Source organism: Haplochromis burtoni, unplaced genomic scaffold (genome assembly GCF_018398535.1).
Source record: "Haplochromis burtoni strain Fernald_Lab_line unplaced genomic scaffold, NCSU_Asbu1 Contig_32, whole genome shotgun sequence".
Classification (NCBI taxonomy): domain Eukaryota; kingdom Metazoa; phylum Chordata; class Actinopteri; order Cichliformes; family Cichlidae; genus Haplochromis; species Haplochromis burtoni.
This window is the reverse complement of record NW_024582393.1, coordinates 2572269-2592150: the sequence shown is the minus strand read 5'-3', so window position 1 is coordinate 2592150 and position 19882 is coordinate 2572269. Positions and strand designations below refer to the sequence as shown.

Here is a 19882-nt window from a genome sequence, read left to right as displayed (position 1 = left end):
ACCAATAGAAAGCCACCCTTCTACAACGCAACCAATGAGATTTTTGCTTGTAAGAGAAAGGCGGGACATCTATTCCTTAGCAACGCTTGGCTCCCTGGGAGTGGTGGCGGTTGATTCAACATGGCGGCAGCAGCGGAAAGAAGTGAAAATTCGGGGATATTTTGGATGAATGGCGGTACGCTGACTTTTATCGAGCTACATTAGCCTTATCCAACACTTCACAGTTGTATATATCTTACAGGAAGACATAAAGCTTTTCGAAGTAGAGTTATAGTGTTACTTTTACGTCCGTACTAGAAAGTTGTTTTCTCTGAGGAAGTGAGAGAGCTTGTAGCTAATTATAGTTAAGATAAAGACTGCTCACCTAACCACTTATTTCAAGTTGATTTTGGATAGTTTGTTATTGATGATAACGGTATTCATGCTACCTCTTACACTGAGTTAGTCCTGCTAGGTCTCCCAATACAGAACAGAGCAAAAATAACACTGTAAAAGCCATCTGCAGCTGTTTAATTTGAGTGTCTCCATCCTCTTTTTGTTATGCCCACACAGTGTCAGATGATGAACGGCCTTTGGTGTTTATTCCTGGTGAGTCCAGTGATAAACAGTAAAACGTTATATAGAGTGGCTCTTATTTTTGTCTTCTTAACATCCTCAGGGGTGGACGGAGAAGTGAAGTCTCAGGCCCCTTTTAACCTGAAACCACTCAGTACCAGTACATCCAAGAAAAGAGGCCACAAGATGGGAGTGAAGAGCACTTCTGACTGCAAAAAACAGGCCAAGCAAAGGAGAGAAGTCAAAAACCAAAGTGATCACTCAGGGGTTTATACTAAGGAGGATGTGTCTGTTCACCACAATGTTGCTGTGATGACACCTCAGACTTTTCTTCCGGTTTCACAGGTATCATAGGATTTTTTTTCCCCATGCGGCTGAACTTTTTTGATTAAATGGCAATATGTAATGCACTGAATTTAAATTCGTATAGTGCTTTTTTTTGTCTCAAATAAACCCACTGGCCACTTCATTAGTGACGCTTTGCTAATATCAGGTTGAACACCCTTTTGACTTCTGAACTGCCTTAATTCTTTGTGGCATAAATTCAACAAGGGGCTAGAAAGATTCCTTAAAGATTTTTGTCCATATTGATGTATTAGCATCACACAGTTGCTTCAAATTTGCCACTTGCACATCAATATTGTCAATCTCCAGGTTCGCCAAAACCCAAAGGTGCTCTTTTGCATTGTGAGCTGGTGACTTTTGGGGCTATTTGAGTAGTGAACTCCTCATCATGTTCATGAAATCAGTTTGAGATTATTTGAGCTTTGTGACATGTCATGTGACAGAAGATAGTACACTGGTCATAAAAAGATGGACATGGTTAATACTCAGGTAGACTTTAGTGTTACACCAATGCCATCATGCTAATACAATGCAGGATGGATTCATTCTTTAATGTTATTTACTCCAAATTCTCAGACTACCATCTGGATACCACAGAAGAAATCAATACTCATTAGACCAAGCAATGCTTTTAAATCTTCTATTGTCCAATCTGATGGTTTGAAATGAAGCAGGTCAACTAGACCAGCGGTCCCCAACCTTTTTTGTGCCACGGACCGGTTTACGCCCAACAATATTTTCACGGACTGGCCTTTAAGGTGTCGCGGATAAATACAACAAAATAAAACTAGTACTGGTACTGAAAAAAGAAGATTTATTCATAACACACGTGAAAAGACCCAGGAAAACCAAGTTAACGATAAAAACGATAACAAAATAACGCTGAAAACCGATAAAAACCCTGAAAACCATACATTTCACACCTGAGCCTCAACTCTCGCGGCCCGTTACCAAACGACTCACGGACCGGTACCGGTCCGAGGCCCGGGGATTGGGGACCGCTGAACTAGACTACATAAATTGCTGTCATATGATTGGCTGAACCTAACAAACAGATGAATTTGTTAAATATAGTGGCCAGTGAGTGTATATAGAAACAGTACTGCTACTCTTTATTATTAAATCTGTATGTTTAACTCTTATTCTCATATTCTTAAAGGTAATTTCTGAAGTCAGCAAAGCAAAGAGTGAGGTCTGTCTGAAAGACCTTTGTCCTGAAGATAAGCGACGAATTGCAAATCTCATTGAAGAACTGGCTAGGTATCCAACGTTATTATCTTTTATGAATTTAACAATTTATAGTGATGGAAATTAAAATGTATTTTATTAACTCCTCATATGTTTTCCTTCTTTTTTTAATTTTATTTTTAAATTGTCTTTTGTTTCCCTGTTCTCTAGAGTGAGCGAGGAGAAAGAAGAGTCGGTGCGGCGTCTGAAAGATGAACAGGGAAATTTTGAATGCAAGATTCAGCAGCTAGAACAACAGAACCAAATCATAGCACAGGAAAGGGAAAGTATCCTTTCAAAGCAAGCAGACAGCTGCATTGTATAATGCCCTGCTTTTCCTAATGGGCCATATGAAGTGAATTATTTTTTTTTTAAGTGAAATGATAAGGCTGTGGATGCTCTTTTGAGAGCTGCATTGGGTTATGTTTATAATCAGTGAAAGCAGATCTGCTCATCTTGTTCTGTTTGAATGTTTGTCAGACAACTTGACCTTCTTTAATGATGTTTGTTTAAACTATTTTGGAACATGCATCTTCACGTGATAAGGCTGCTGCAAAGACACCAAAAAGGAGTTATTGTGCTAAAGCTGATGTTTAAAAAACCCCAAAAGTAAAATGTATTTAAGAAAAGACATTTCATAAAGCCAACACCTTGTGGCTCATTATGGTATTTACTGTATATGATTGTATTGTGTGTGCTGTTCAAAAAGAAAGTCTGCAGGGGGCAGTGTTGTCTCAGGCAAGGCTATTTACAGTCTTTGGGCAAGAACCTTCAATCTGATACAAAAGGCAGAGAAGTAGAGCAGATGAATTTATATTACTTGATGTCTGCTGCAGTTGTCTTTTGCGAGTGCTTGTAGCTTATCCGCTGTTGTGTACAGAATCAATTTCATGGTTGGAGCCGTGCCCTAAACCATCTAAACCATCTTATCATCCAAAGATGAATTTTCATATTCACAGAGAAGACCACAGTATTTGCTTTTTACCATGTTTTTTTGTCACCCTCCCATACTATTCAGTGTTAGAGAATATCTCTCAGTTTCTCCTGTAGAAAATGAGATCAGACAGGTCAACAGCTGATTCTTGTTGGTCTAACATGTCTAACGGTGCTAGAGTTGTAATGCTACACCCCAATCTGCTGTCTTCATAACAATTCTGCTCAGGTCAAACTAGAGTATGGCCAGCAGTCAATTTAGGTTAAAAACACTGCGAAATATGAAGAGTAATTGACCCGGCTGGTAAATTGCACGATTGGCAACGGCGGCGGGGAAAATTAGGAAAGCACAACTCAATTAAAGGCACTTTGGCTTGGAGACTTGGCATTTACACCAAACTTCTAAACTCCATTAAAAAGGTATTTGAGAGGAAAAAGTGTTCGGATCCAAGCACCTCCGGGGGGGGGAGAACGTAGTCTTTTAAAGTGTGTGCAAGAGTCACGAAGGCTCTTCTCAGGCAGAAGGTTTCGGCACTTCTCCGAAAGGTTAAGGAGACACCAAAGGCAAACACACTGAATGAGAGTCTTGTCAAGTCTAATTCCATTACGCCTTAGCTTATCTTATCTCACCAAGATTCAGGGATGTCAGGGGTATAAAGAATGTAGGACTATACCTTAGCCCCAAGCCAACTAGGATGAGAAGGAAAAGTACCCTTGATATTTGGGATGTTCAGCTGACATTTGGAGCTGACTGGCACACAGGGCTGAATTTGTGTTTCAGATAGAAAGGATGCTTTTTTACTTCAGGGCATGTTGGCACGAGCACAAGTCAAGGTGGCGTTAGTAACATGGTATACTGTTTTACTTTCTGTATCCAGAACAAGGCACAGCAGGTGCTACATGTAATGCCACTTATTGAGCTGAAACAATTGGAGGGAATCCTGAGGCCATGGAGAGAGGGACACAACAGTTCTGCTGCGTGTTACTAAAATGGCATTTGATAGAGGAATGCATTGGCATTGGCATTCCTCTATCACAGGAGTGCTAAATCCATTTCTGGCCTTAAAGGTTTTGATGTGTGACATTTACAATGCGGAAATCTAATTTTATCAAGTGTGCTTTTTGTGATAAGCATACATCAAATGCTTGTTTTTGGATAAATTAAAATTTGTTATGTTTTAGGGGTTATGATGATTTGGTCTTGTTGTTGTGTAACTCACCTTTTATTCTTGGAAGTAGTGCAGTAGTCCTTTACAATAAATTACTACCTACCAGTGGGTAAATACGACAGCTTTATATTTGAATATATAGCCATTCTTTCTGCAGGAGTATAATAAAAGTGAATGGAACAAGTTGTGAGCCTAATGTAAAATAAATAATGCTTAATAAATGTAATATTTTTTTTATGGACCTTGTGTGTTTTAAGCTTTGGTAGGTGTGCCATTTGACATATTCCATAGCCACCAGCCAGTTTGTACTGATGCCAGGTCGTGCATCTGTGCCTCAGAACTGCTATTGCTTTAGAGTTCTGATCAATGAGTCTCGAAGATGCCTGAGAATGGTTTTCTTCATCTTCACTCTTGGAAATTTCCAGACATTTTCTAAAATAACTGTAAGATGATGTGTGGAGTTGTGTATTGGTTTATTGTGAGATTTGGCATTCATGTCTCTTTTTCAGATTCAGCAGGATTGAAGCAGTAATGTAAACCGTCTCCTTCTATTAATTCCCCGCCATTTCTTCCTTACACACATTCATACTCTCACACATATTCACACATCCGTCTCCGCCCCCATACCTCTCACATTCCAGCTCAGGCTCAATCTGTTTGGCACACTGTGCTAAAGCAGGTTTTAAAATATTCCCCCCTCCTGTGCAAATTTGTTCCACCTTGAAGTGGATTTCATTATTTCATTTGAGCCTCGGCCTGACAGGGAAGTGAATCATTTTGACAGACCCCGTCTGAAGCCTCTTCAACCCAAGCCCTTGATTCGGAGTATTTTTGGAGCAGGGGGGAGGAGTAAGTCATTGTTGGCACGTTGCAGCTCTGATGTAAACTAGGGGCTTGCTGAGAGCTTGGCCCCCATTGGCTGATGTCCAAGGCTGTAGAGGAAGCATGTTTAGTGTAGCGACTGGCTGAGAAGTGGAATCTTATCAGTGTTGCGCCACTCGGTTCAGATTACCTAGCACTTGCTATCCAGGGACTGCATTACCCTGTCAACACATTAACACATGTTATGTTCATCTATGCACTGGGATGATATGATGCTGCAGCCTGCTTGGGTGTTCAGCACAGATGGACTTTGCTTGTGTGTTTTAGATTGCGTGTGGTCTCTGCTTTGTATGCCGACATAAAGTGGGAATTGCCTTATATTGTGGTAAAATATGCATTTAAAAAACCCCCCCCAAAAAAAACCCTGAACACACCACACATTACCTTGGATTGCAGTGAGGTTTAGTTGTATAAGCATGTTCACTATCTCCCCTTTAGGACTTTTATTCATGCTGCATAAATAGACCTCCCAACACAGGTTTACATGATGTGATGTCCTTGTGATGTCCTTAAGTTCTGTGTATGGAACTGCTTCCATGGAGATCAGTGAGGCGGTAGAGGAGCCCTAGTTAGACGGAGGGTTCAATCAAAACATTTCCTCGCATTTTTCTAGTGTTTATGGAAGCTGTTGCATTGCTTTTGTCTGGTGTCTGGTCCTCAATTCAAAGTCGTCACCGCTCTCTTCTCTTTCCCTGTGTCTCATTTCCACAGCCTGATTGAAGTCTTCTAACAACCAAAGTGTTTTCTTATGGAGTGTTCTGCCAACTATTCCTTCAATAAGACTCTTCTTTGAACTTTGATTTTCTCTTTAAAATAAGGGTTTCTTTTCCAAATGGATGCTGAGAAACTCATCAGCTGGGGGAGCAGGGGCACCATCATAAAAAGATATGGCCTAGAGGAACACACTTTATGGTCAGCTTGGGTGGGAGTGTGTGTACTACTTGCTTTATTGTAGTGTTTGTGTGCGGGCTGTTTACAGTGCAGGTGGGGAATTTGTGCTCTCGTGTCTTGCTGTTTTTATGTTTGTACTAGAGAGTCAGATTGACAATGATTATTGAATGTGTGCGAGTATGTCTGTGTGCAGTCTCTCCATTCTCATGCTCATTATCTTTGTATGTGCGGGTGTGGTGTGGTGCTGCCACTGTCATTAGTGGGGCTCCTGAGGCGCAGCAGTAGTCCCGCTCCAGATTAGTTTTCTTGTGTCTGCCAGCTCTCTGTCTGGCAGATAGCCTGGCGTGGCATTGCCCAGCTCAGCTCAAAACAGCTTGGCCCTGCCCAGATGGTGAAAGCTCTGTGCCACAACAACAACTTTGATTTTGCTGGACTCTTCCCTGTCTCTGTTTTCAGCTTTGCCTTTTCTCTACTTTTCTGGTCCAATGTGTAATTGATTACGGAAACAAGGTTTTAATTCAGATTGTCGATCTAAATCCAGCATCTTCAAAGTAGCACAGGAGAAACTTTTCTTTTACTAAAACTACTTCTCAGCAAAAATTGAACTCATCAAAGAGCTACACGTTAGGGATTTGTAAGATTTATTTATTTATTTTGAATGAAAATGAAAACTCCTTCCTATTTGAATCAAATAGTGAAGCCACAATTTCTTTCAGTCACACAATTTGATGGAACCCTCTGCATGATTTCTCAGCCAAATCTGGGGTGGTGGTTATGTTTTACTCTAAGGGTTTCTTTTGTTTCAGTTTAGCTGTTGTTCTACTTTGTTAGTTACTTAACCCTTGGTCCTCCAGGTCTGCAGCAGCAGTACAAAGAGTGCCAGGAGCTGCTTGGGCTCTACCAACAATACATTTCTCAGCAACAGGCAAAGCTCAATCAGTCCATTGCCCAGCTTAGCCAGCCATCAAGTCACAGCAAGGTAAGATATGGGATAAAATGGTTGTGTGTGTGTGTGGTGTGTGTTATAGGTTATATGTACACACATTTCCTTTTATGTTTCTATTGCAATGGAAAATGCACAATAAAATGACAGCCATTCTCCTATGGGAGCCACATTCAGGCAATAGCCCTGTTTGCCATCAGTCACATACAAAAAAATCCAGTGGAAACACATGCAAGAGGCATTGTTCCATGGCCAAGTGCCATAATAATTTATAACAAATCACTACAGTCCACAGTCACTACCTCAATATGACTACAACCTAGTAAAAACTCTCTCAAGGTGACACTTTAAAGGCGAAGATGCCTCTCTGGCTGCAGCCTCTGTATGAATGGATGACTTGGCCAACCTCATTGTCCGCAGTGGCTCTGAATAATGTGTGTTTGCCTGCTCTCTGACCCTCAGCAAATTAGTCAGTCTCTTTCTCAGTCTACTATAAAATGGGCTTTTCTCCTTATGTTTATCTCATAATGTTCATGATCTTTGCTCACCTGTCACTTGTGTTTAGCTGAAAAACACAGGTTTATCCCTTTTATATTATAGCTATACAAGGTCCATGGTGAAATCACCACTTTAGCACAGGAGGATCATCAGTGTCATCATCATATCATTTTCATTACCAGTGTCTACAGAGCATGTGCTCACCTACTACCTTTTATATGAACTGTTCTTTGGTATCTCTTAACTCAGTACACAGCCACAGTAATTATGTGCACAAATGGAAGGAAGTAGACCAAAAAAGATGCCTTGGGTCGCAGCAGCTCACATAGAGTGCAAGTGAAATGTGAGTTCTTGTGAAATTGCTCTTGCAAGCAAATGGGGAGCTTTTACGGCACATAGTAACGCGAGCAAATTAGGTTGCTAAGCGAGGCCTAATTCCGTATTGGTAAATTTCAGCTTTGCAGCCAGCTCTAAATTAAAGTTTTATGGAGCAGTCGAATGTTTTGGCTGAAAAACTCCCATCAGTTTTTCAGAGGCTTCCTTAATGGGCCAAAATACATTAATTGTCCTCTTTGTTCTCTGTCCAGGTGCACAGTAGTGAGGAACTCCCCAATAGGACATCTACAAGCAGAGCTAATAGCTCACTCTTTGATGGCTCATACCTCAGTCACGCTGCTACTGGAGGACCACAAGCTCGAGCATACAGGAATGGTTATGGAAGAAGAGGAGCAGTACGGACATTTAGGAGCACTGCTTGTCTTTCTTGTGATGGACCGATAAGTCCAACTCATGGGCCAGTAATACAGCATAATTGTCAAAAAATAGAGTGCAGGGGCCCACACTCATCCCACAGATGTGAGTGTTGTGAATGCAGGGATCAAGGCACTGTCTGTGGAACACAGCAGCAAAGAATTCACAGTTCCTCTCGTCTGAGCCACCATGATACCTTTAACCAAGATGAGTGTAAAAGGTACAGTATTCAGCCATACCAGCATTACTTTCCGTTTTTCATGTTGAAAATTTTAGCAAGGCACAAAGGAGATGGCATGTAACATGCATTTGCACATAGGCTCCATAGTGGGAATATCATGGACTCTGGGGCCAAGGAAGCTCTGACCAGGCCTCTGCTGGGTCAGGAAGACTGGGAGGAGAAGAGGCACCAGCTGCTGCTGCAGAAGATGCAGTTAGAGATGGAGAGAGAGAGGCTGCATGCACGCCTGGCAGAGCAGGAGGAAAGGCTCCAGAGACAGAATCAGCAACTACAGCAGTCACATCTTGATTACAAAAGGTAGAACGGTATCTGCTGTTGACGGTAGTTACTTTGGTACATCCATTACGTGTCTGCAATCCTTGGTCTTTTCATATTTTGTGTCATCCTCTGTACTTCAGTTTATACCATTGCAGATTATTTTAACTTGCTATATCTTTGTTAGATTTCAACCAGCTACTCAAGCTGAGGTCAGCTCCTCTAATACTAGGAGTGATGTTACAGAAGTGCAGAATCCTTCGCACCAAGATATACCTTCCAGGTAAAGCAAATTTTGGCATATACAGATATTGCACACCAACCAGACACATGTGAAAGGAACATTAATGCATTTTGTATGTTGTCTACAGTGTGTGTGATGATGCAGGAGTACATCCTGGAGGACAGAGCTTGCATGAAAAGCATCCAGAAACTGTACCTAATCCTCTGAACAATGGCAGTGGTAAGCTTGTATTTTCAATTAATCAAAAAAGTGTTTGCACAGTTTAGCTTGAGACAGGGGAACAGTTTAACTTGAAATACATATTTTAGCACTCTCATGTATCACTAAAATACCTTGTTAAATTTTTAATAAAAAAAGCAAATATATCCTTTTCTTGACCTCAGAATATTTAAAACGGCCCACAAAGGACATGGCCACATCTCCTGCTGAATCACCTGCAAGCCTGAGGAAGCACACATCAGTATCTGCAATCCAAAAGACTCCAGACACCAGGTAACAAACATCAATAAACAATTTAATAAACATTTATTGTAATAGTTTGTAAGTTCATTAAAGTGCTGTACAATGTTTATAAGGGTGGTCCATTTTTAGCAATTATATTGGATAATGTAGTTCTCAGAAGAACAGTCTGTGTGGTTGAAATATTTATGTTAATGTGTTAAAGTGTTACAGTGTCCAGCATAATATTTTTCCCCTATACTACACAAGAAATACAAAATTTTATGTCATAAAGGTAAATCGATCAAATATTAAGTAACTAAAGGTTTAAAGTAAATGTAGTGGAGTAAATGCTATACCCCTTTTTAGACTCGCCCATGATTTGTGTATCGCTGGGCTGGGGTAGCTGCTGTCTGCTCCAGCAATCATTACAAAAAGTCAGCCAAATTTAAAGATTGTGGCAAACTAAACAAGCAGTTCATTTGCATATCTTGACAGCTTTCATTTGAACAATTTCTTAGTTTGTTTGTGCTGCTGTTGTGTAAAATGCACCAGTGGTGGGTTGGAGCAGCTGAAAAGTAGCTTTTCTTCACATTTAATCTAACTGAACATTTGGTGTGTTGTAGGACTTATTGGTATACTGACTGTAAGAAAAAACACTTCTCATATGTGAGAGTACATGATCACTGAAAAAGCCTTCACTGACCCCAACAGGCCAGCAGTTAGCCAGTCAGGGTCCCCAACATACTTTATTATTATTATTATTATTATTATTATTAATATTATTATTATTATTATTATTATTATGTATTTATTTATTAACTGACATGTCGCCATCAGGCCACCAGTTATGGTGAATCTTGTGCCAGCAGATTTGTGATTTAAAAACATATATAAAAAATCAACACAGTTCAAACATCTGAAGGATGTAAGAAGTCATGAATCTGTGTTTATCTAAAATTCTGAACTGAGGGTCCTCGGGTTAAGGAATGTTTTCCACAAGGATTTATGGGTGAAATAAAGGTAGCAGCTTAGAAACTAGGTGATAAATTGGAGTGTTTTATTAGTGGTCTGTGGCAGCGAGTGTCTTTTCCTCCTGTTTCCAACAAAAAGATTACAGCAGATTTAGAATATAAGTATTTAATGTTTTTTTCCTGGGCTTGCTGTTGCTGCAGTGTTTGTGGTTAAATGATGACTTTTCTTAGTCTAGCTAACTTTTCGAGCTGCGAGAAGCTAATTGAAGCTTTTTACTGGGCTAGCTAGTGCTGCGGCCAGCCTGTCAGGAGACATGCTGCGTTCCATTAGTCGTCCTAGCAGGGATCCTGCAGCAGGTGTAATTGAACAGACTTCTGGATGCACCCCCCCCCCCCCCCCCACCGCTCAGCCACAGAAATGAGACGAAGAAAGCAGAAGTGAGGGAGAGATGTTAAAAGTGTGTTTGAGGGTGAGAGCATTGGATAAAGTGAAAAAATGGGAAGCGAGGAAAGGTAGAGCAGGTTCAGATGGATAGTAGTGGAAACGGTGAGAAAGATGTAAGAAGGGGGGAGAGGGGATTTGAAGATAGGGATGAATCACTGAGTGCAAGCATTTCCTAAAAATGCAAAGGACTCTGTACATGGAATAGTAATTAACCTGATTGTGTGTTGTCTTAATGCGTGTGCAATGTGCATGTTCAGTTGGACTCCAAGGCCGCAGTGGAATTAAATGCAAAAACAATATCAGATGCTAAAAAATAATTTGTGATTCTGCACAGCTTTCCTTTAAAGCCATTATTATTTCCACACTGGAGCAATTCTTTTCTGCAATGTCAGATTTCCTCTACCTTGTTGTAAATGCAGTGGTAGATAGCAGATACACTAGCTGTGAGACAGCCTCCCCCTCCTTGTTTTGAAGGATAGTTCTTCAAAACACCTTGAAGTTTCCAACTTCTGACGATTAACTCTTAAATAAAGCAGCGCCTGGTCCAAGTTGAACTGTGAGCTCTAGCAGATGCCCATTAATTCCAGCAGGGGATCTGGAGTATCAGATCTTATTACCATTCATTTTCACCTCCAAAGCCTATTAAAATTGTTCTACTCTTAGATACACAATGTCTTCTTTCTTTTTTTTTTTTGTGCCAGTAATGAGGAAGTCTGTGTCTCAGATGCCTTTTGTGGTTTTCTTGCAACATGTTTTTTTCATGTGCATCTTTTCAGATATTTATAATCCTTTGGTAATCCACTGAATCGTATTAGACATATGTCTTTCCCTTAGCTGGTGTTCAAAATACCGAGAATAAAAATAGTTGTAAAAGAATTCAGTGAATGAAGTGAAGGCAATATGTTGTTGCTCTGAGCTCATCAGAAACCTGTCAAAGCGGCCTGACTTTAGCAGATCAGTAATGTGTGGTTTGGTGCTAGTTTTCAAAAATACTTATTTTCATCTGTGTGTGTGTGTGTGGGGGGGGGAAATCTTCAATCTTTTATAGCTTTGGTTAGTGAATCATGGGAACAACCACATCAAGTTTTGATATTTGAGGTTGTTTGAAGAAAGAATGGCTTTATTATCACTATTAAACTTGTTTTATTTAAATATCATTAAAGATAAAACAAACAAACAAAACAAAACCAAACAAAAAAATCTTACTGAAAAATTCCACATGTTACCTGAAGCGTTCTCCTTCACTTGGCAACAAAATAGCTCTTGTAACCATCTAATCTTAACCAATTCGATGTTGATGTGCAAATTGCACAACCAAACTGAGGTTAACATTAAGTGACCTTTTTAATCCTTTCATGAATCCTGTGCTAGTTAGTAATGAGACAGTTCCAGCGCACGCCGCCCATCTCATCTTGATCCTTCCTGCCATTGCCCGCCTGCTATTGATTGGCTGGGAAATTGACATGCGGGATATACACAGTGGCCATTATAGGTTTTTTATCTTACTGTTTGGACTGCAAATGAAAAGAGGCGCCGGGGCGAGACGGCTATCTTTAATGAAAGAGAAAAGCCAAACAAGCAGTGAAAGTTATGAGTGGGAAGGAGGTGGTGAGTAGCATATGCTGAAGAAGTTTTTTGAAAATTTTTATCTGGCCTCATGGAGCTAGAAAAGAGAAACAGAAGCTCTGTAACTGATAAATTGGGGAAAATAAAGTCCAGTAGTTGTGTTTTTTATTTTTTATTTTTATATTTTTATTGTACTCTGAAGACTTCTTGGTGTATGAGTTTGAAGCATTTAAAAAGTATTTGAAAGCAGAGCAGCGCACATCTACTGTTTCACAGTAGTCATTATAACACGTTTTTAAATTTCAAAATCAAGATTAAACTTTGTCCGAGTCTCCTTTCTGTTACATTTCCTGTCCTAAGGATAAAAGTACTAAATGCTTTATGTTGACAACGTGATGTCTTCAGATGCTCTCAAAATGACCCGACATTCCAGGTCCAAGACCTTATTTTTCTCTTTTTAAAAAAAAAACAGTGACAGAAACGTGTGTTGCTGCTACTGCTGTCCATGTATTTTATCTGTAAGCACACAGTAAAAATGATTCTGCCAGGACTCCCTTGGGAGATATAAATATCCATCATCAATTCACAACTTTACTTCATGCAAACTGGAGCCAAGAAATGAAGTTCTTTGTCGCACCGTATACCCCCTCTGAAAATCTATTGGCATTCTTCTCTTTGGCCTTCATGCAATCTCTGTGCCAGCAGCCCTCCCTCGCCCTACCCATTGCCACCCCCCAATACTGCTGCCCAAACTATACCCCCTACCCCCCGCACTACCCTTGTTATAGATTGTGACCGCCGGTAAGTGATGCATTATTCATTACCAACATGTCGTTTGTTGATGGATGGCTGTTTGAGAGCCCTGTCCGTTAAATAAATCAACAAATAAAAATGCAAATTCTCACATTTCGAGCGAAGCAACCCAGCCAAAGTCCCTCCCCCACATTCCCTCTCTGCCTCCATCTCTATCCACAAAGCAGCAGTCATTTCCAGACTCTCTCTTACAAGCGGGCACATACACACTCCTTCTCACTCATGCTCTCAGACTTTCTCCTCTTTTCTCCTTTGCTGTTGACAGGCAGGAGACCAAATGAGGAAGACAGATTTACTTAGTTGAGCTTCTTTTCTTGTTTTTTTTTTTTTTTCTTCTCCCAATCAAATCCCTTTGCTCAAACATGTACATACATGAATTCATGTTGCTAAAGCAAAATATAGCCCTTTAAAAGCCTTTTCGGCTATTGATATGTGAAGCCTGAAGTTAGTTTGAAAACATGACATATCAAGGTCCATAGTTACGTGTTGAGGAACATAAATGCACCCTGATTGGAAGTTTCACCACTGCGTCTGTGTGCTGACCACCCGCATGCATATCAACAAGTACATCCCAAGGATCGGCCTTACCTGGGAGAGCTGTGTGCAGAGCCGCGCAATGCAAATCGATGCGGCTTTAAACGAGCAGAGAATTATGTTAGCAACATCAGTCGAGCGTGCTTTAAAGAATTCATGTTTTGTATCTGGAATGGCCGTCGTTCGACTGTGTATACACTGAATAATTTATCAAACCAGCCAGACTGAGGGATTGAATCTCTATTAGCTTAATCTCCCCTGTTTTGGTTTATTTATTTCACCGCACATTCCCCTCATTTCTATTCCAGGGGAGAAGGCACTGGGTTCTCTCCCCCTTGTTCTCTCACACCTGCAAGAAACTGTGTTTTTCTGCTGGGACGCCCCAGTGGTTTCGACTTGTTAACGCTGCTTGTTAGGGTTCAGTAGGCACTTCACCAAGAAAGATTTGTTAACACTTGTATGAAAATATTTGTTGTTCACCTTTCAGTTGTTAACACAGACCACAAGAAAGCAAAACTCTCACCCAAGTGTTTTTTTTTTTTTTGCTTTGTTTTTAGCTCTAACTGGATGTTGCTTTGTACATTTGTGATGTCAGTCTCTCAGCTTGCTCTGTTTATGTGCCCTCATAGTTAAGCAGAATGTAACTGGCAGGCTTTCTGTGTGCATTCCTCTGCTACAATGAAACCACAGTGAGAAAGCTCATTTAAAGTGTCTCCTCTGTACAGGGCTCATAAATGTAGCCTGTGTCAATTCAACCTTTGAAACAAGCTGTGGAGGCTAAAAAAGCAAAATGGGGGGGCGGGGGCTAGAAACCTAACCTAAAGTTTTTCTTTTTTTTCAGGTTGGACTTTTCTCTGGTTGAGTTATTGGATATCTTTAGTCCTGTTTCTGCACCTGAGCAATGCAAGACAACCACTCAAAGAGCCAGAGCATTGCAACACAGACCGGCTCATACTGCCCCCAAATCAGTGAGCCGAACCATGCTTACCCCTGGTGGACCTCGTCCTCAGAGCACTCAGCAAGACCTGGAAGAAAGCAAAATACTAGAAGATATTTTCTTCATTTGCTGACGAAAAAAATGAGGAGCATGAAAAAGATTCAGTCACTGGATATTTACCAGCTGTCCATTTTTTTTTTTTTTAAATAAATGTTTTTCATTTAACTTTTTATTGGCTTTCTAAAATCAGAATCAATGTCACACGGTGTGCATAGATTGTGATATTGGTAGAATTTTTTTTAAAATACTAATAAATGTTTATTTTTCAAGCCTCGTTTGTAAAAAATTGCCAATATGACATAATTTTCCACTGTGCATCTGGCTAAAGGATGCAAATTTTATAAATCTCTGATTTACTGGAAATATTATACATAGTCGGTTCCATACACATGTGACAACTATCCTGTAGCAGACAGCTGGTGCCATTGTGTAAACCCCAAAGTAACCAGGGGAATCTTATATCAAGAAGTTACCAATCAGCAGTAATTATGACACAACACAGAGTATTTTATTCTAGACTGTGCTTTATTATTGGGCTAAGCTGAGACGCATCATTCATTTAGAATTACAAAAGAAGAGTCCAGGGGACCAGAGAATGGTGCAGTCTGGAGAGACGGGGGCGGGAGCCTAAAGCGTGCTGCCCATCAGAAGCTTGGCTCATCAGGAACCTGGCAAAGCTTAATATGCAACATTCATCACCCCCCTCCATATGTGCTGAAATTGGGAAATAGATTTCCAGAACACTTTGAAAACCACATGAAGTAAAATGTGATTCTAGCAACACTACTGAGCTTTAGAAATAAAAATCACTGATAACAGCACCGAAAAAAAAAATGATAGGAACTCAAATTTCTTTTGGATGAAATAGTGCAGTTTTCATTGAATTTAGTTCTCGGTAGAACACGTGAGTTGAACAAGATCAGAGCTCTGTTGAACAAAATGAAGCACAATGGGGAGAATAGGAAGGGAATACAGTTTTCAAAAGTTGTTTACAATAAACCAGACATTAGTTCATTAAATATTAGCAGCAACTTATACTGACCTCAAGGCGTCTCTTCTGATTGAACAGTTGATTTAAGATGTGTTTAACTAGGGATTACTATTTCCCCCACTTTGCTTAACGGTGGCATCTTATTTTGAAACGATCTTTTAACAAAGCTTTTCCTTTTTTTTTTTTTTTTAAATGAACAGAACAGTATGCATTTATAATTACAAATATACATAAGGCTTTAGTGTTGTACTGCATTGTTGTGAGTAGTTTGCAAGCCACAGGAAAAATATAGAAGCAGTCTTAGTAGTGGTTAAACTTCCAATACTTGAGCGGTAAGATGTGTCGCGATTCAAGGTTAACGCTTGCAAGAAAACAGATCAGTGTCAGTAATGAGAGCTCAGATCTTGGCTCAAACAGCACAAATAAATAAACAAATAAATAAACAGACAATGAAATAAATAATTCAAATCTGTCTTTGACATCACTTGGTCAAAAGGAGCGTTTTTCTCCGTCATCAAAGAAGTTCTGAAGGCATGGTCCTGCAGACAGGAACAATGATCATCTGTGGACCACAACAGTGGCCCATGCATGTCATATAAAAACTATTTGGTCACGTACCAACTCATAAAAAAATAATGCCATGAAAGCATGCTTATCATTTCAGACATGACTTATAAATAAATATCTAAACAAACAGATAAATGAATAGAACCCATTAAAGTATTTCTTTTTTGTTTGTTTTTTTATAAAATAGGTCAATGTGTGTCTAAGCTCTAACTGAGGTCAATGCTCTCCCTGACTGTATTCTGGATAAATGCCTTGGTCAGGTCCTACAGTTTGTACCGTATCCTAGCGAATATTTTTTTTTGTACCTGGTTTTAATGAGCATTATCATGTTTTCATTCATATATTTTTTTTAAGTATTTAAATTACTTTATCCAGTCCTTGTAGATAGAAGTAAAAGTCCTATAAAATATGCAAACCTATGTACAGAGGAAAACAGAGCAAAAAAAGAAACAATTTACAGTATATTCATCAGTTTATGTATATATTTATATATATATATTTATATTCAAACTTCCTCTGTTTCTTGTTTTTGAACCACTAAACTTTGTTTTTCACTTTTCTCATGTAAACTTGCAGCTTAAAGTTGGAGCAAATGAAGATGAGGTGGTTGGCATTTGAGTTCTCGCACATCTTTCTGCGTCTGCTTACTTCGTTCGCCGTGGGAAAAAAATGACTGATTGCTCAAACAAATCATACGAGAAGCACAGACTGTGATGGCAGTTTTTTTCTTTCTAATTTTCTCAGAGCAGCGGGGCAGTCAAAAAAGGGCACACAGTGCTGCGATCAGGGACACCAGACATATGATATTTTGCCTCGGATGTTATTGTTAGACAGAGACAGGTCAGGTTGATGAGCTAGAGGTTTCGTACTAATCCACCAAAGTTAGTGGAAGAAAAGAACAAAAAAAGAGATCTCGATGGTCATCTGGTTTAACTGTATGCCACGCTCAGGAGATTGTTAAGTGGCACACGCACAAACAGAGGCATTCTGGGATGTGCACTGGTGTCTTTTAGACTCACTGGATTTGGAAGGTAAATGTTAAATTATTCAAACTGCTAAAAAGGTTAAACAGAGACACTGGGGAAATGGCATAATGAGCAGTTTATAGGAAAACTAGTAACAGCACCCAACAGGAAGCATTGTCTTCCAAAGTGTCATATAGCCTTATAAATATTCATATATATAAATATTCATTGAGTAATCTCCACCAGCTCAATAAGTGTTGAATGCAGGGTCTAATAAATCCAAGTCTGTTGACCTTTTTCAGGTTTATAGTAGGTGTTTATACCATTTTTGTAGACTATTATGAGAAACTGTACGCTAAAGCAATATGAAACCAGCCTCGGTGATACAGCAGGCGTAATGGGTAAATGGTTTTTCACACTTATTGCTTCATTTTACAGTTTCATTAGAGCTTTTATCTTTATGTATATAAATATAATATATATATATATTATAATTATATATATATTATTATATATATATATATATAATATATATATATATATATAATATATATATATAATTGCATGAAGACTTAACATAAGGCAATATAACAATTTCTAAAAGATATGCTTCATGTCAAGTATAAATCCTTTTTTTTCTGTTCAAAGGGAAGCCAGCTCTATGACATATTCATCAATATCACATCTCCTTCACAGCCATTAACCCTCTCAGGCTCAAACTAAGTTTTTGTTGCTAATGCACAAAAGAATACCTGCAGTGGTACTTCTGAGTAAAAATACCTCATAAAATATGTATGTGGGGTAATCAGGTTGTTAGCTTTTAACTGTTACAAATCTGCAACGCCTGCCTTGAGAGGGTTAAAATCCTCCTCCTCGGTCCAGTAAGCTCAGTCGCATCCCTTATCAAGCCACATCGTGCCCATTTCAGCCCTGATTTTTACCCTTTATTACCTTCCAACTAGTGGAACTTAGTCTCAGGTGCCTTGCACACAACTTGAAAAGTTAGTGCCTGTGCTAGAAGGTTACCTAATGCCCGCTTTTGTTTGAAGTTTGAAGTGGTATCGCATGAATCTACATTAGACCTAAATGCTTCCCCCCCCCCCCCAAAAGACAATGATGGACCAACAGTGCTTGGACAATTTTTGTTATATTTGACATGCACTGAAGCTCTCTACGCAGCTGAAAAAATGATATGGATCAGGCTGTAGTTTTGACATCATAATAGCGCGCTGGCTACTTGCAGTAGTGTGTGTGTGTTCAGTTTTTTTTTCTTTGTTTTCTGAGAGCACAGTGCTTGATGGCAGATTCTGCAGGTGACAAGGCACACCTTGACATGGTGACAGCCCATACGCTACATGCACTTTACTGAATGCAAAAGAGAGCAAGGGTTGTGAGACATTTTCATTTTGGTTCAAGTTTCAAAGAGAAGTTTGTGTGTGTATGCATGTGTGCGTGTGTGTGTGTGTGTGTAAGCTCAAAAGATATGTTTGGAATAGAGTCGAAGATAATTGTCCTTTTCCTCTAAAATCATCTAGCCTGATTCTCTTAAAGCCTGCTACTGAGATTGGCTTTTTGCATTTTCAGATAATATGTACACCATATGTGTTTCATCACACATGAATCTTTTTAGCAATATATTGTGTGTCAGCATATAGGTAATCAGAGAAAGGAATGCCTGCAGTTTTGGGAGCTGCCAGATTTGCGATTCTTCCCAAGCAGAGCAATGCTTCAAACTCCAGCTAAAATCTACAAAAAAATTACAGCTCAACATAGTCAGTAGCCGTTCTATATACAGACACACATATATAAAATATGTGCATATAAATACATATATTTGTGATTAATATCTATTTATCCATATATACTGTATATATGAATACATTTGCTTGAATGCCTGTTATACATATATATGTACTGCAAATATAAACAAGTTCATATATTTCAAACATTTCTGATGTTATTCTATCTATGAGGTTAGGATGTCAAGTTAAAAAAGATAAGGCTGTGATACAGAGCAGCCCCTCCCATGCACTCGCCATCCCTCCCGAGACAAAATGAGAAGAGAAAAAAATAAACATTTTGAGTAATTGTAAACTAGCGAAGTGAGAGACCCCATTTGGTCATCTGAAATAGTTTTGCCTGTATTCAAAAAGCATATCAGCAATATATATGTATATATACATGTGTTGTATATATTCGTAATGTACACTTCTTTTAAGTGCAACTCCCCAGCCACGCTGGCTGACAGAGATGCAGTGGTCCGAGTATATTAGAGCTACAAGTCCTCAGCAATAAAAATGTTTGGTCTTTTGGTCCCTAAAACAACTAAGGAATGATGGATAAGACTCCCTGGAGACTGTTGCTATGGCGCTCCTCGGCAACGGTATCCCCTGGAAACGGACAGGCACTCCGAGCTAAAGATGGCCATCCCAAATCGAAGCCAATCTGTGTCGTGAAAATGTCACATTCCTACTTAAGTTCTCTCTCAGAGAATTTGTCCCTTCTTGTTTTAAATCTTAAAAATTGGTCTTCAAAACTCAATTGCTCCACACCATCTTAATGAAAGATCTCCTACGGCAATCCGCTATTATGTTTTTTGTTTGTGGTTTTTTTTGTGGTTGTTTTTTTTTTTTTTTTTGTTATTTTTATATTTTTTTTT

General features: G+C 39.4%; 1 protein-coding gene across 2 annotated transcripts; it reads left to right on the top strand.

Annotated features, from left to right (window-relative positions):
- The first annotated feature begins 59 nt into the window (after positions 1-59).
- On the top strand, positions 60-17666 carry kiaa1328 (KIAA1328 ortholog). 2 transcript variants are annotated; one of them, XM_005918644.3, is made up of 12 exons: positions 75-175; positions 553-588; positions 659-900; positions 2060-2160; positions 2299-2414; positions 6857-6981; positions 8031-8413; positions 8513-8731; positions 8877-8972; positions 9061-9152; positions 9317-9425; positions 14545-17666. In XM_005918644.3, exons 1-12 carry the CDS (start codon positions 121-123, stop codon positions 14771-14773), a joined length of 1803 nt encoding a protein of 600 aa, XP_005918706.1. In that variant the 5' UTR covers positions 75-120; the 3' UTR covers positions 14774-17666. The 2 variants fall into 2 exon arrangements, with proteins under 2 accessions (XP_005918707.1, XP_005918706.1); XM_005918645.2 differs by lacking the exon at positions 553-588 and having other exon boundaries at positions 60-175.
- The last annotated feature ends 2216 nt before the right edge of the window (positions 17667-19882 follow it).

Excerpts from the sequence above, each read along its gene's own strand:
- kiaa1328 (XM_005918644.3), top strand. The coding sequence starts at position 121 with ATGGCGGCAGCAGCGGAAAGAAGTGAAAATTCGGGGATATTTTGGATG. Across the intron at positions 589-658 it reads GCCTTTGGTGTTTATTCCTG|GGGTGGACGGAGAAGTGAAG; the intron begins GTGAGTCCAGTG and ends TAACATCCTCAG. Across the intron at positions 2,161-2,298 it reads CTCATTGAAGAACTGGCTAG|AGTGAGCGAGGAGAAAGAAG; the intron begins GTATCCAACGTT and ends CCTGTTCTCTAG.